General features: G+C 40.8%; 1 protein-coding gene across 8 annotated transcripts in view; it reads left to right on the top strand.

Annotated features, from left to right (window-relative positions):
- Cask (calcium/calmodulin dependent serine protein kinase) overlaps positions 1-14,147 on the top strand; it is a 328,910-nt gene that overhangs the window by 308,221 nt on the left and 6,542 nt on the right. For all 8 annotated transcript variants that reach the window (XM_027433199.2, XM_027433197.2, XM_027433195.2 and 5 more), the window contains 3 exons: positions 4,727-4,807; positions 4,900-4,980; positions 8,148-8,350. In XM_027433199.2, coding sequence (XP_027289000.1) covers positions 4,727-4,807; positions 4,900-4,980; positions 8,148-8,350 — 365 coding nt within the window. The remainder of the gene's footprint in view (positions 1-4,726; positions 4,808-4,899; positions 4,981-8,147; positions 8,351-14,147) is intronic.

Raw genomic sequence — 14,147 nt, 5'->3', positions numbered from 1 at the left:
CCTTCCCCCACAGAGTTATGAGTTCTTCTTAATTTCTGCTCAGGAGAAGGTGGCCAGCTTTTATCCTGGCCTGTCTGCAATGTACTTGCCTACCTAAGCCTAGCATTCTTTTCTGTCACCATCCCTTCAGGATTCCTCTACTTTATCAATGAATGTTTCCATCTTGTTTATCCCAAGGTCCAGAAGCCTTTGCTTATCCCTACAAGAGATGAAGCTGTCAGGAGACAGCTGTCTGCTTTAGCTAGGATGAAGTTGCCTCATAAATTATCGTATTGCCCATATAAAGAATTGCTGTACACCTTCAGCAATGATGATCTGCTGGGGTGATGGTGCAGTTCACTTGCCCCTGAGGTGTCTTCATCATGCTTATCTTAGAAAGAACATCTGCTTTTTACAAAGTTACAAACTTTTTTTAAAAAATTAAAAACAAAAGTAACGCTACACTTGAGAAGATTTAAGATTAGCAAATTTTTAGTTACAAATAATTTTATCATTTTGTATTGGTTACAACATTTTATTCCCAGAGCTGTGTATAAATTGTGAGAATAAACCTGGCATGTATTGTTTAAAAAAAAAAAAAAAGAATTGCTGTAAAATACTGTTGGCCTCCATCTAGGTAAGGCAGATGCTGTGAAAACATGAAAGTAGTGTATTCTTTCATACCAACAACTAGCCAGATGCTCACAAGTCAAACTATATTTCTCAAGGATTTCTTTCAGGAACTGACCATAAAACACAGCACACACTATTCTTCCTATGTTGTGCAGTAATTCACAATAAGGTCATGAGTTCTGTTACCTGTTCGAAACCTTGGAAAATTCATCATGCATTTGTGACAAGTTCTAAATGTTATCATCAAAGTTGGAAATTACTTGTATTTTCAAGTAGAATAAAGGATAGAGATTTTTGTCAGCAGCACCATGAATTGGCAATAATAACATCAAAATCTATTATTTCTGTCACCAGGAAAATCCACATGTCTAGTTAAAGCAGAAGTTTGCCAAACTGTGCAGCCTACATCCTACATAATACAGTGGCATAAATTTCAACCATACACAATATTTAAATAATTTATGATACCACATTTGAAAATGAAATTATGTAACACAAAACTTTGAGTTTTAGACATCCTTGACAAAATAGTAAATGCAGCATCACTAAGCTACTTCCTTTTTTAGGGTCTATGGGTTGCTAATATCCCTTTTGGATGAGCATTTCATTCCCTAGTCCCCCCCCCATACACATACACCCCTGCTTTGTTTTGTTTTGCATTAGCTATCTGGCCACTACAGACATACTGTATCCTCTCTGAGCCAGTGCCACTATTTGAAATTCAGTCTTACCTGGAGTTGTTGGGGCGGGGGGGGGGGGGGTGTTCTTGTTTGTCTGTTTGTTTTTCAGCATTTGAAGCTACTTGTAGCCTTTCAAACACAGGCATGCATTCAGTGTTACAGCTTGCTTTTTTTTTCCCAAATAGTTGCTTAGATACTTAAATGCCTGAAATGTTAAGTAGCTTACCAGGAAATCAGAGAAATATAAACAAAGTATGCCAGGAAATAATTCTGAATTCTTGGGAATGAATTGGATTATGGTATGTGTAGCATTTACACCAAATACACTTTCTGCAAACTCATGAGACTTTCCTTTTAGCCACATGCGTCTGATGCAAACAGTATTGTCATCCTGCTAGAACCGTATTCTAGGTGCACTGAGCTTCCTAAGCCCAAGACTTCAAGAAGTCACTTTCAGAGGGTTGGAGAGATGGCTCAGTGGTTCAAGAATACTGACTGCTATTCCAGTGGACCTAGGTTCAATTCCCACTATCCACATAGCAGTTCACAACTGTCTGTAACTATAAGGTCTGACACCTTCACATAGACATACATGCAGCCAAAAGAACAGTGCACATTTTTTAAAAGTCACTTTTATTTTAGTTCATGTTACTGATTTAAACTTTTTGAGAAATTAGAAAGCCTGAATTCATTTTTTAACATGAGACATTAGAACAAAGGTATTTCATGTCCTCAAAATACTGCTTATGTGGGTGTATATGAACTTAGAGTATTTCTGGAATAGTGTACATTCTATGTTTAAACTATGTTTAATACTACAAACTAGTAATTGGCCTTTTTAAACTATCCTGAAGAAAAGTGGCCTATAGCCTCACTGACATTGGCATTTTTAATAATAAAAGTAGGGCTGGAGGTGTAGCTTGGTGGTAGGGCACTTTATTAGCATGTACAAGGCAAAGCTCTGAGTTTGATCCCCAGAACCATTGATAATAAGCTAATAAGCACACATAACTAGAAATTGCAGATGGTACAGGAATGTTCAAAGTGAAAAGTAAAAGGCACCTACATTTATTCTCTCTAAAAAGGATTCCTTATCATTCCCACATAAATTCTATACACGTACTAGTATATAAAATCCACTGGCTTTTATATAAGGGTATGATTGAATTTGTATTAAAATGAGTTTGTTTCTTAATGTGGTTTATTTACATTGTGTTTAAAATATTGCATGACAAAGTTTATTTTGTGCCTATTATACTTTTATTTTACTAATATATGAAAAGTCATATTTCAATGACCCCTGTACATTTTTCATGCTGTCTCACTCCCAATGGCCTCTGTGCATGTAAGTAACCTGTTGAATGACTATGCCTCTGTGTTTTTGATGATTTCATTTTATTAAGTCCTTTTCCTTTAATCAGCAAGCAATTTCAACCCTTTAAAAGTACAGTCTTTAAGTGTTCTTCTAATATACCTTGTATCTCTTATTTTGAAATATCCTGTTTTGCTTTGTTTTGCAACCCTATGACTATGTGGCATTTTTTATTTAGACCAGAGTAACCTCTTCATGCTACTCATTCATAGCTAAGATTCTAATGTTTAACCTATATGTTCATTTGTTTGTGGTGTGTTGATTGTTAGTCGCTAACTTGTGTACTTTTAGAAAATGACAAAGGCATAAATAAACAAGACTCAAGTTAGAACTCTAGAGAGAGAGGTCTGCCTTCCAGAAAACTTTGTGTCATCATCATCTTGCTCTTTCATGAAGCACTGGATGATTTGTATACCTTAAAACACATCAATTTGCTGATGACTTCTTCCCATAAGCATACTTTTCCTTGATAGAAATACGATTCAGGGCAATAGGTACAGAAAGCAATGCCATAAGCACTCCTGCTTTTATTTCTGCAATTCTCATCATTCCATTATCACGGTAGCACAGCAAGCTAGCTCTACCACAGGGAGTCTCATGTTCATTTTAATTTTGTGACCACGCCATTCTGCAAACATTTCTCCAATATAAGCTATTGCTAGAGAATCTTTAGTTTTTTACTCACCTTTTATAGAATCAACTTACCAAAAGAAAAAAATGCACAAAGACCCATTAATATGCACTAACCTTTATTTTAATACATTATATTTCTTTCTCTGTATATTTTGAGAATGATGCTTTTCATTCATTTATGTGTTTGTGATGTATTGCATTCCATGATATCTTATTTTTGCATCATAAGGTTCTTTGCTACTGTGCAGATCACAAATGTTAAAGACTGAGCTTATTCTCAAGATCATTTGGCCATATTGTTTCAGGGAGCAGAAGCTCTCTGCATGATTCAACCATGGGATCCACTTCACTGAATTATTTACCCCCTCTGAAATCCTGGGAGGACTAAGTATTTTAAGAGGAAACTTCACTATGTACTTGACAGTAGTTGGGTATGACCATGGGTGGGTAGATTACAGGAAATGCAGATGTCTGATTTCAGCCTTCTCATGAGAATTTTCAAATGTGTGCGAGAATCAGACCCTTTCAATAGCAATAATCATTCACTATGATAGCTTCCCCGTATTGCTTGAAATTGTTCTCATCATAGTGTTGTTGAGAAACACATTTCTGAAACATATTTTTAAAGTATTTCTCTGTCTATAATAATTAAAGAACTTCCTTTTCTTAAAGGTTTCAAAGCTCAGACTCTCCGTGATTATTTCCATCCTGTTCATCCTGATTTATCATGTAGCTTCCCATATAATTAATGGCTGACATGGTTTCTGGGCCAGGAATGCATGATTCCCTGCTTAAAAACCCATGCCTTCCCAAGACCTGAGTTACAGTACAATTTGTGAATGTTCTATTAAAAGCTTATAAAAATCCATCCAGAACCTGGCTTTGACAGATTGTAACATGCCACCTTCATCAATTCTAAAGGAGTAATAAAAGAGCAATAGCATTAAATAAAAACTGGATGACCATGCATTTCTCACCCATCTCTGGAAGCGCTACAGCTGGGCCTCACTCGCTTAACTTCACTTGTACCCATGGTCTACTTGTGTTGGTTACTGCCCAAAGAGTCTTTCTTTTTAACATTGCTAATTTCTTAGAATTGTGAAAAGATGAACAGCATGTGGTTCTGAGTCCACTCAAGTGATTTGTTGGAATACTGCATGAAAAACTATGAGGTATCCTTTAGAATTGGACTTTCATGCATGTACTCATCATCTCTTTGGTTGTTCCTGGTTCTCAAGTGCATTTTCATGGGCTTAAAAATGAAACTTTCCCCCATAATGGCACTGAGAATTAAATCACATGTAAGCTCCATATCATAAGCAGGATTCGTGATGTTATTGTAACTTAGTTTTTCCAATAAAATTATAATTCGCCTCCATGAAATATCCATCCCATGAACTTACCTTTCTTCTAAATCCTTGCATTTTAGTGTTTGATCAATTAGATCTTGTCACATATGAAGAAGTAGTCAAACTGCCAGCATTCAAAAGGAAAACACTGGTCTTATTAGGTAAGTTTAGCTTGTTTATTCTCACCTCCAAACCATTTTACAAATGTTATTACTAGCTGTTAATTTTACCACTCTTTTCAAAAATTACATAGGTGCACATGGTGTTGGGAGAAGACACATAAAAAACACCCTCATCACAAAGCACCCGGACCGGTTTGCGTACCCTATTCCACGTAAGCAATGGATCAATCTGAATTCTTTTTATCCTACCGTATTGTTATCATTGTAATATGCATATTTTTCTAATTATATAAATAATTTATAACTGTGTACTATAGGAAATTTGTAAAATCCAAAACAAGAGCAACGAAGGAAATGAGGAAATTCAAACTTATTTTCCAAGTAATAAGTACCATAAATGTTTGTTAAACCCCCTTCTAGGCTTCTCTTAATGTCAACATATACACAGTGAGGAGTCACAGCATTAGTCTTGTCCATTGTTGTTTGGAACCTAATTTCCCCAACAGTATGTCATAAACATTATCTAGATGAATGATTCTTTTAAAAAATAAGCTTTAACTGTTTTATATGTTTCTGTGATGCAACCATGTTTCTACCAATCATCATCTACATTATTGACTCAATACTTTTAAAGTCCAGTCAATGAACTCTTTGCTGTTTAGTATAAGGAATTCGAATCTGTAATATCTTTCAATCACCTTCAGTTGTCTATTTCATATTGTTAACCTCTTGCTCTTTTCATTTCACCAACTGTGAAATGGAGTAATCTCATGATTGTCCAAAGGTTCAAGAGTATGTGTATGAAACATAACTCATAGTTATGTGACCTATTATTTTATTTGTTCACATCATTATTCTGTAGGTTAACATTTCAGTTCCAAAAACTATCCAGAAGATAGGCAGGGTGGCAGAGCTCATGGAGAATGAATGACTCTAGAGCGACAGGAGTCCACATACCTATATACAGCACAAAAAGAGGCAGATACAATAGGACCCCTGCATGCTTGAGGCCAGCCAGAGCTAAATGTCAAGACTGGCTCCTTCCTGCTGAGTGTTCAGAGGCTTCCTGAAGCAAGGTCAATGTACACCTCAGAGCCAGGGGCCCTCAGAAGTGCACAGGTTAGCACAAGAAAAGCTTACTGAGTATTGCAATTGGTGCTAATGTGATTTTCTACTCAAACATTTTGAAATGTTCGTTCAGTTCTGGTGTCTTTATCATGACTATATTACATTTGAGTAATGTTTAGTTTCATCTTGATCACATAGCAGTTGAACTTCCTGGTTATTAAGTGTCTAGTTGTGTTTTGTTTGGTTCCGGTTAGTTTTTTGTTTTGTTTTGTTTTGAGACACAGTTTCTCTGTATAGCTTTGGAGCCTGTCCTGTAACTCACTCTGTAGACCAGGCTGGCCTTGAACTCACAGAGATCTGCCTGCCTCTGTCTCCCAGGTGCTGGGATTAAAGGTGTGTGCCACCACGGTGCAGCTAAGTAGCTTAGTTTTTAAAGCTTTCCTTTGATAAAATCAACCATGTCTGATCTCTTAAATACTTGACCCTGATGTGCATTACATGCACTGTACATTACCTGAAGTAATCTGTAATATTTCCTCAGATAACTGAAGATTAGGTATGCCAACTTCAGCTTTCAATGTAACTAGAGAAAGCATCCTCTTTGAGTTGGTGGGCCCATGTATTCAGCACAGAGTAGCATAAATTTGTCTTTATTCAAGGAAGGAAGGAAGCAACACAGAAGGAGGAAGTTGAGAGAGACGAGAGAACAATTAGGGAGGACAACAGGGAAGGAAGACAGAGATAGTGTATGTGTGTCCAATTGTGGTAGGCCTTTTGCTGATGTGACAAATACCTGAGGGAGGGGAACAACTTAAAAGGAACAAAGTGATTGTAGGCTCACAGTTCAGAGATGTCAGTCCGTCGGTAGCTGGCTTACTCCATTGCTGTGGGTCTGTGGTGAGATGGAATACCATGATGGCAAGAGCTTATAGCAGAGCAAAGATACTTACCTCGTGGCAGCCAGGAAACACAGAGAAACCAGGATAAGTTACAGGTTTGAGTCCAGCCATGGTGACATACCAAAAACCAGGCTAGCCAGGGTACAAAGTAAAACCTTGTCTCAAAAAAAAAATCTCTGAAGGACCATTTGACCTATAAAGCAGTTCACCACTTCCTTGCCTCGCCTTTTGGTTTAGTTCTTCTATGATAATCACAGCCACACCCCTTTAAGTCCTTTGTGTTTTCAGTATGGTGTGCCTTTTGCTATATGCAACAAACATTCTCATTGTGAAGTTATATAGACTAACACTATCTAGAACAAGTCTCAGTATCTAAACTGTCCAATTGAATAGTCCGCTGTCTCTTCAGTCATTGAAATATGGCTAGTGAGATGAAGAAACTGAACTATGTCACTACCATTCGTTTAAATGTAAATAGACACATGTAGTTACCCATTCTTTTATCCTTTCTTCCTTCTGCACGGACCCAAGTAAGCTAAGGGCTAGTAAGTTATGTTCATCTTGGGTCACCCTATTAGTTATTTTTCTGTTGTTGTGATAGCTTACAGAAAAAAAGTCTGTTTTGGCTTACAGTTCCAGGGGGTGAGAGTCCCTCATAGCAGGGTAGACATAGCAGCAGGAGCAAGAAGCTGATAGGTCACATTTCCAGCCTCAAACACAAAGCAGAGAGAGCAAACTGGAAATTGGACAAGGCTATGAATCTCAAATTCTGCCCCAAGTGACGTATTTCCTCTAGCAAGGCTCACACTCCCTAAACAGTGGGAGTTTAAACCATCGGGGGACCAAGTGTTCAAATACCTGACTCTATCAGGGCCATTTTTTATTCAAAAAGCATCACCACCACTTCATGTCTTTCCTCCTGGGGCAGTGTGAAATACATCTCACAACACTAAAATATTCACCAAACAACAAACAAGCCAAAGGAAAAATCTGATATGCTGCTGTACATAGATAAATACGGTTTTTAAATTGCTTCTGTGACATTATTGGAAACAGAGGCTATGAGACAATGTAAAGAATCAACGGCTTTTTTTTTTTCTTTTGAGACAAGGTGTCTTGTATCCAAAGCTGGCCTTGGAATTGTAATCCTCCTGTTTGCTACCTCCCAAGTGATGGAATTGCAGCTGTGTGCTATCATACCTGGTTTAACCAGCTTTTAAAAAACAATTGAGGAGCTTGCCTAATATACACAGAAGCCTAGGTCTCAGCACACACACACACACACACACACACACACACACACACACACACACACACACACACACACACAGAGTAATTGAGTTCAGTAACTCCATTGGGAGTGTAACTCATCAATCTAGCCATTTAAACCTCTCATGAATGAAATTTTGCAGATACAACCAGACCTCCAAAGAAAGATGAAGAAAATGGCAAGAATTATTACTTTGTATCTCATGACCAAATGATGCAAGACATCTCAAATAATGAGTACTTGGAGTATGGCAGCCACGAGGATGCAATGTACGGGACAAAACTGGAGACCATTCGGAAAATCCACGAGCAGGGGCTGATTGCAATACTGGACGTGGAGCCTCAGGTAATGTCCAAGCCACCCTGAACCTACTCCATCTTGCCTGCATGCTGATAAGCTCAGATTCTGAAATCCAAAATGTCATCAGAAAGTTTTGGGTCACGGAAACCATTTTCTAAGCCACAGGAAAATTTCAGTTCTCCAGACCGCCTGGGTCAACAGTCTAGGGTGCAAACTGACCAGTCACTGAACTCAGCGCACATAGCATGCATTTGAAAAGCACATGGTTCTCTTCTGCGGCTTATACTCAGGAAGGAGCTCGGTGAAGTACCCATTTGGGTCTGTGCCTGCCAGAATTCCTACACTTCCCCGACCTCAGGATGAGGCTCTGGCAATTTGTTATCATAGCAGCCCCCCTCTGATCTCCTGGTACAGCCCATGCTGGACCAGTAGAGCATCTGCCGATATCTTACATTGATCATTTGTAAGAGACTGATCCTGAGGTCTGGATGTGAAACAGCCATAGCTTTCATGAAAGTAGTTGTGAGTGCTTCCACCCAGGGTTAGGTGAAGCAGGGATTAAGAGCCCAGGTGGCTCTCAGCCTCTGCTATTTCCTTTCCTCGGAGGGGACTCAAAAAGGAGCTAGATACAAAGTTGATTGGTTTCGGGATTTGTAACCAAGTGTTCTGTAGGAAGCAATAGTGATAATAGAACTTGAGAAAGTTGAAGACTTTCATATAGGGATTGACATCACTGTAGCTCAGCAGTAAGGTGGGCACATGCTTAGCATACACAAGCAGAACAGAAATGCTGACAAGCTAATTTTTCATGTCTGAGCATAAGCCAAGTAGAAGTGGGGCTTAAAGCATGAGGAAAAGGACTTGGAGTTGATAGACATCAGAGGAAGTTGCAGAACAGGCTGATGGGGACTCTTAGGACTCAAATGTACCCTTTCCAAGATGGATCTATATCCCACATCTTTCATCACTTACACTAGATACGGAGAAATGTCCCTGGTTGAGCAGGCTCTGCTTCAGCAGAAGGAGACTTATGTACCTGTCCCAGACAGGGAAAAGCCCTGTTGAGGGGTCACTGCATGAGACTTGTTCTCATAGCATATCCCTAAATCAGTAGATTTCATTCTGTGTGACCTGGGCCCTGATGGCTCCATTTCTGGGCTCCAAGAGTCTAACCCATGGCCAACAGCTTCATCCATTTCCATTATAGCACCAAGTGGGGTTCTTGAACTCAAAACTTTGGAAATCACAATAGGATTTGGTTAGGGGCTAGGGAGGAGTACAACCATAGGGTAAACACTGTAGTTACGTAACAGTTAACTTGGACCTATAAAGAACTAAATATGATGATGTGTAACGCAGATTGATCTTTGTTTAACTACTAATCCCTCCTTACTAGGGATTGGAAAAATCTTCTGGCCAGGGGTGGCTAGAGGCAAAGTCTCAATCCTGGTCCTGGTCTTCGACATCCTCTCCTTGGGTTCCACACTGGTCTTCACCTGAACGTCGTTTTCTGCTGGTAGTAATGTCTCTAGCAGTATGCTGGCTGCAGGGCTCCTCAGATCCCTCTGCATTACCTCAGGCCACTTCCAAGGGCTTTCTGCCTTCCCTGCTGCTGCTGCTGCTGCCACCGCCGCCGCCACCACCACCACCACCACCGCTGCTGCCGCTGCTGCTCCACTCATAGCACCCAGCTGTCCCTGTCCCTTGCCCTTGCACAGCCATGCACTGCTCTGCACTGCTGAGCGGGAGACCCATCTCTCAGCCTCATCAGGACGTCCACAGCAGATCCTTTCTCCATTGCACTTGGCCCGGCACCTCCTCCTGCCGGGCACACTGGCCCCTGCTGCCCTGACTGCTGGATGAGCTCACCTGTACTTCCTCTCCTGCTTCCTGTTTCCCCTCCTCTCACAACTGTGATCTCTCAGTTCCACTGGCTCCTGAGGGTGGGCCCTAAGCATCCTGGCCTCTGCCCTAGGATGGCCCAGGGCCATCTGGCCCCTGTATGGACTGGTTGACCACTCTGGTCCCAGGCTCTCCTGCCCAGTCTAGACTCCTAGCTGGATGCTATGTATGGCAGTACAATCTGGGATACCTATAGAGTCCATACTAACAGGGTTCTGCTGGGCCTCCCTGCCCTCAGCCCACTCTCTCCAGGGCTGGGGAGCACCCTCATCCTACTTTCAGGATGTCTGTGGCCATGCGTGACTTACTCTTAGGCAGGGCCTTGTTCTTAGAACGTTTTCCTCTATGCTCCTTTCCCACCCCAGCTGTTTAGATTAAGGCCTCCACTGTATCTCAGTCTGATTCAACACACTTGTACAAAGCACTAATATGCCAGGCTATGTGCCAAGAGCTAAGAATACAGTTAAGGAGACGAGCTGGTGAGGATGTAATTCCTCCCTGCATGTACCTCAGAAACTCCAAAATAGGGAAAGTGCCTTGTGGCTTTTCTTGTTTAAAACTGCTCCGCCACTTGTCCCATAGGTGGCCCAGTGGATGACCACCTAACACTGGTGCTCAGCTCCCTCTAGGGACACATCTAATGCTTTGTGCCATTTTAATCTATTTCAGACAAGTGATGCTAAATTTGAGCACCACTACTAAATGATAAGATGTGGTGGTCCAACTTCAACCTGGAGGGCCGTAGCAGTGGTACTAAGCTAGAAAAAAAAAATATCCTGGCTGCTTTCAAAATAGCAAGAGATTATATCCCTGTACTGCCAGGATACTGAGGAACTCTATCAGTATCTCCTGCCATAGGTGAAGAAAATAGCTTAATGGAACCAAGCTTCTCCATCCAGGAGAAAGTGAGCTTTGAACTGTGTTGGGTTTTTACTTTTTTTAATGCTAAATCCCAACTTTTGTGCCATCATAGGCAAGGCAATCTTGGGCACCCTCTAGGTCTCCCACCTTATACATAATACTACAATTTAAACCTTCTTTTCTTTAACATCTAGAAAAGTCTATAGTGTATTGAAACTGAAAAAAAAAAAAGTATAAAGCTCATTTCTCGTGGAAATAAAACTTGAGGAACTAATCTATACCAATAAAGTAGAAACTGTAGAATAATAACTGGTAGGGAACTGGAACTTAATATAACGGTTTTTAACTTGATCTGTGTTCTGATTTACCAGTCAAAAGTGTTGCAAAGTTAATACTAGTTGCTAGGAGCAGCTATGCATGCCTGTAATACCAGCACTCAGGAGGCTATGGCAGGATGATCATAAATTCAAGGCCAGCCTGGACTAAATAACCAGATTCTATGTCCAAAACAGTTAATGGCAGATTGTTTGTAGTTTTGCCTTTGCTCAAAGAGGCAAAAGTTGTCAGCCAGAGATAAATTTCAAACATACTAGAAACTTAAACTTTTAAAAAAAGAGTCAGGGGCGGGGGCGGATAGCTCATTGGTAGGGGCGCTGCTTAGCGTGCTGGAGGATCCTAGGTTCCCATCCTCAGTACCAAGACCAAGAGACAGAGGTTATCACTGTTCTTCCTGAAGCCCTTGCATTGTGCACAAGAATAACTGAGCTGCTTGCCCTGTATAATTTGTAACTTTGCAATCCACATTAATCTAATGAAACCTGCATTGTAGGTCCTTAGATCAAATTAATTCTTTTTCTTTGGCAAGATAACCTAAGATTAATTCTTGGCCATACATAGATGAACTATAAAAATGAATATCTCCATAAATTACCTCTCAAAAATGAATGGTACTTTTAAATCTAGTATGAATCTAGTGATTATTTGAATCCAGTATGATGTTTCCAGTGGTTTTTCTAGAGTATGTGTTTGTTCTCCGTCTCTCTGTCTCTCTGTCTCTCTGTCTGTCTGTCTCTCTCTCTCTCTCTTTTCTCCTCTCCTCCTTTCTTCTCTCCCTTCTCTTCTTTCCTCTCACCTTCCCTCCCTTTGTTTCCCTTCTCCCTTTCAGAAAGAGAGATTTACTTGTGACTATTAACAAATTAGTATCTCACCTTAAATCAGAGGTTTGGAGTTCATCTTTAACTCTGATGTTAACCACCTGAGGGAGGGGACTCCTTATGAGCAGTTCCATTTCCTGTCCCTGAAGCGACAATGAACTTCAGCCAAGAACCTGGGCCTAAAATGGCTCTTGCTTGAAAACCATAACTAGAACAGGCTATGAGCTAGAGACTGTCAGAAACAAATGATGTGTGGTGATGGTGCTGAAACTGAAGCCTAACGAGACAAAGTCGCAGTCGGGATTCGCGGCACACTGGAATTTTGGCAAATGAAGTAATACAGGATAGAAATAGAAAAACATGGAAAAGACAGGGGAGCAATATGCTAGCCACAGGACCTACTGCAGTTGTTATGATAAACATTAAATTTGGTTCTAAACTTTGTCAGCTGTGGGGTGGGAGGGGGCACGGAGAGCTGATTTTTCAGGCACAAGAAACTTCTGGCAATGTGATGAACACGCCCTTCCTTGGGGCTTTCCTGCAGTTAAGAATCCAGTGGCCCTCCTTATTTACAGCTGTAGACTTAGGGCAGCACATGGTGCGTGTGTGGCTAGTCCACTGAGAGCTAACCTGCTGCTTTCCAAGCAATGAGTTTGTTTGTGCAGTAGCATGATAGCAGGCTAGAACTGAATGCACTCACAGGATTGGGTGGCTAGCAGGGTGGGTGACTAAGAAAAAGCAAACCATCTCACGTGGGGCATCATTGTTGTCCTCTGTGAATTCCATTCGGAATACAGGCTGTGTGCACTTCTAATCTGGCACTCAGACCTACTGTGTGTGTATCCATTGGAAATGATGGGAAAGCCTTATATCCTGTCTGATGTTGTATTCCCTTGCTGCCAGAGCATAGGAAGGAAGAAACAAAGACCCAGAATAACAGTGACAAAGCAGACATTTCTAAGTGAGAACCCTGGTTAGGCTTACTTGAATCATGTTCAGTCACAAGTAAACAAAGAAATGAGCAGCTACCTCTATCAAAAATGAACACAGGCATTCTTGGAAAGCATTCTGAGCCTGTGGCTTGACCACTAAAGAAATTTGGGCAGATAAGACAGTGAACCAGGTTCCCCTCACCTACCCAAAGACAGTCTGTGACCAAATCTGGAACTAGAATCCTAGTGCATGCTAGGCTTATACTCAATATCAGATTGGCTCTTAGAATTCTGTGTGCTTGGAGATGCCAGGAGAGCAGCAGCTCTCCCGTTAGACCTGCTTCAAAGGCCAGGAGACATGTTGTACAGATTAGATGTACTGTTTTTACATTTTTACTGAATCATAAAGGCAGGTTATGTGTACCATATTGAGTATAAGACAAATACCTGAACAAGACACAGCCTTTGCCCTCAAACCTCCCCCAGTGACTGTTTCCAGTGTGATTGATGGGTACTTAGTAATACACAGCAGAACCTCAGAACCCAATGGTAAACTTTCCAAATAAGCTGCCAGGTGTGGTATCTGCAACACAAGAGGATCCAGAGCTCAAGGTCCAGCTCAGTTGCTAAAATGCATGCCCTACATTCAAACCTCACCACTACATAAAACTGGGCATGTCTGTAATCCCAGCACTCGGGAGAAGGAGGCAGGAGAATTAGAACTTGGAAGTCATTCTTGTCTGTATGAGATTGTATCCAAAACAATACTTTCCGGAAACTAGGTTCTGAAGGATTATTCAGCCAAACAGAAAGGACAGTGGGAAGGGGTGGGAAGGAAGGATTAGACGTCCAGGCCAAGAACCCAGAAAGAGTTGGGCCTTTTCTAGGACTGAAAGTTGTTCAATAAAACCAATCCACCCAGCAGATGGAGCAGAGATGGGCAGAAGAGTTTAAACATGGGACCCAGCCTTTATGCTAAAAGGAGCATGTGTT

This window comes from Cricetulus griseus, chromosome X (genome assembly GCF_003668045.3).
Source record: "Cricetulus griseus strain 17A/GY chromosome X, alternate assembly CriGri-PICRH-1.0, whole genome shotgun sequence".
Classification (NCBI taxonomy): domain Eukaryota; kingdom Metazoa; phylum Chordata; class Mammalia; order Rodentia; family Cricetidae; genus Cricetulus; species Cricetulus griseus.
Note: the sequence above shows the minus strand (reverse complement) of the source record. Positions and strands in the feature narration are given on the sequence as shown.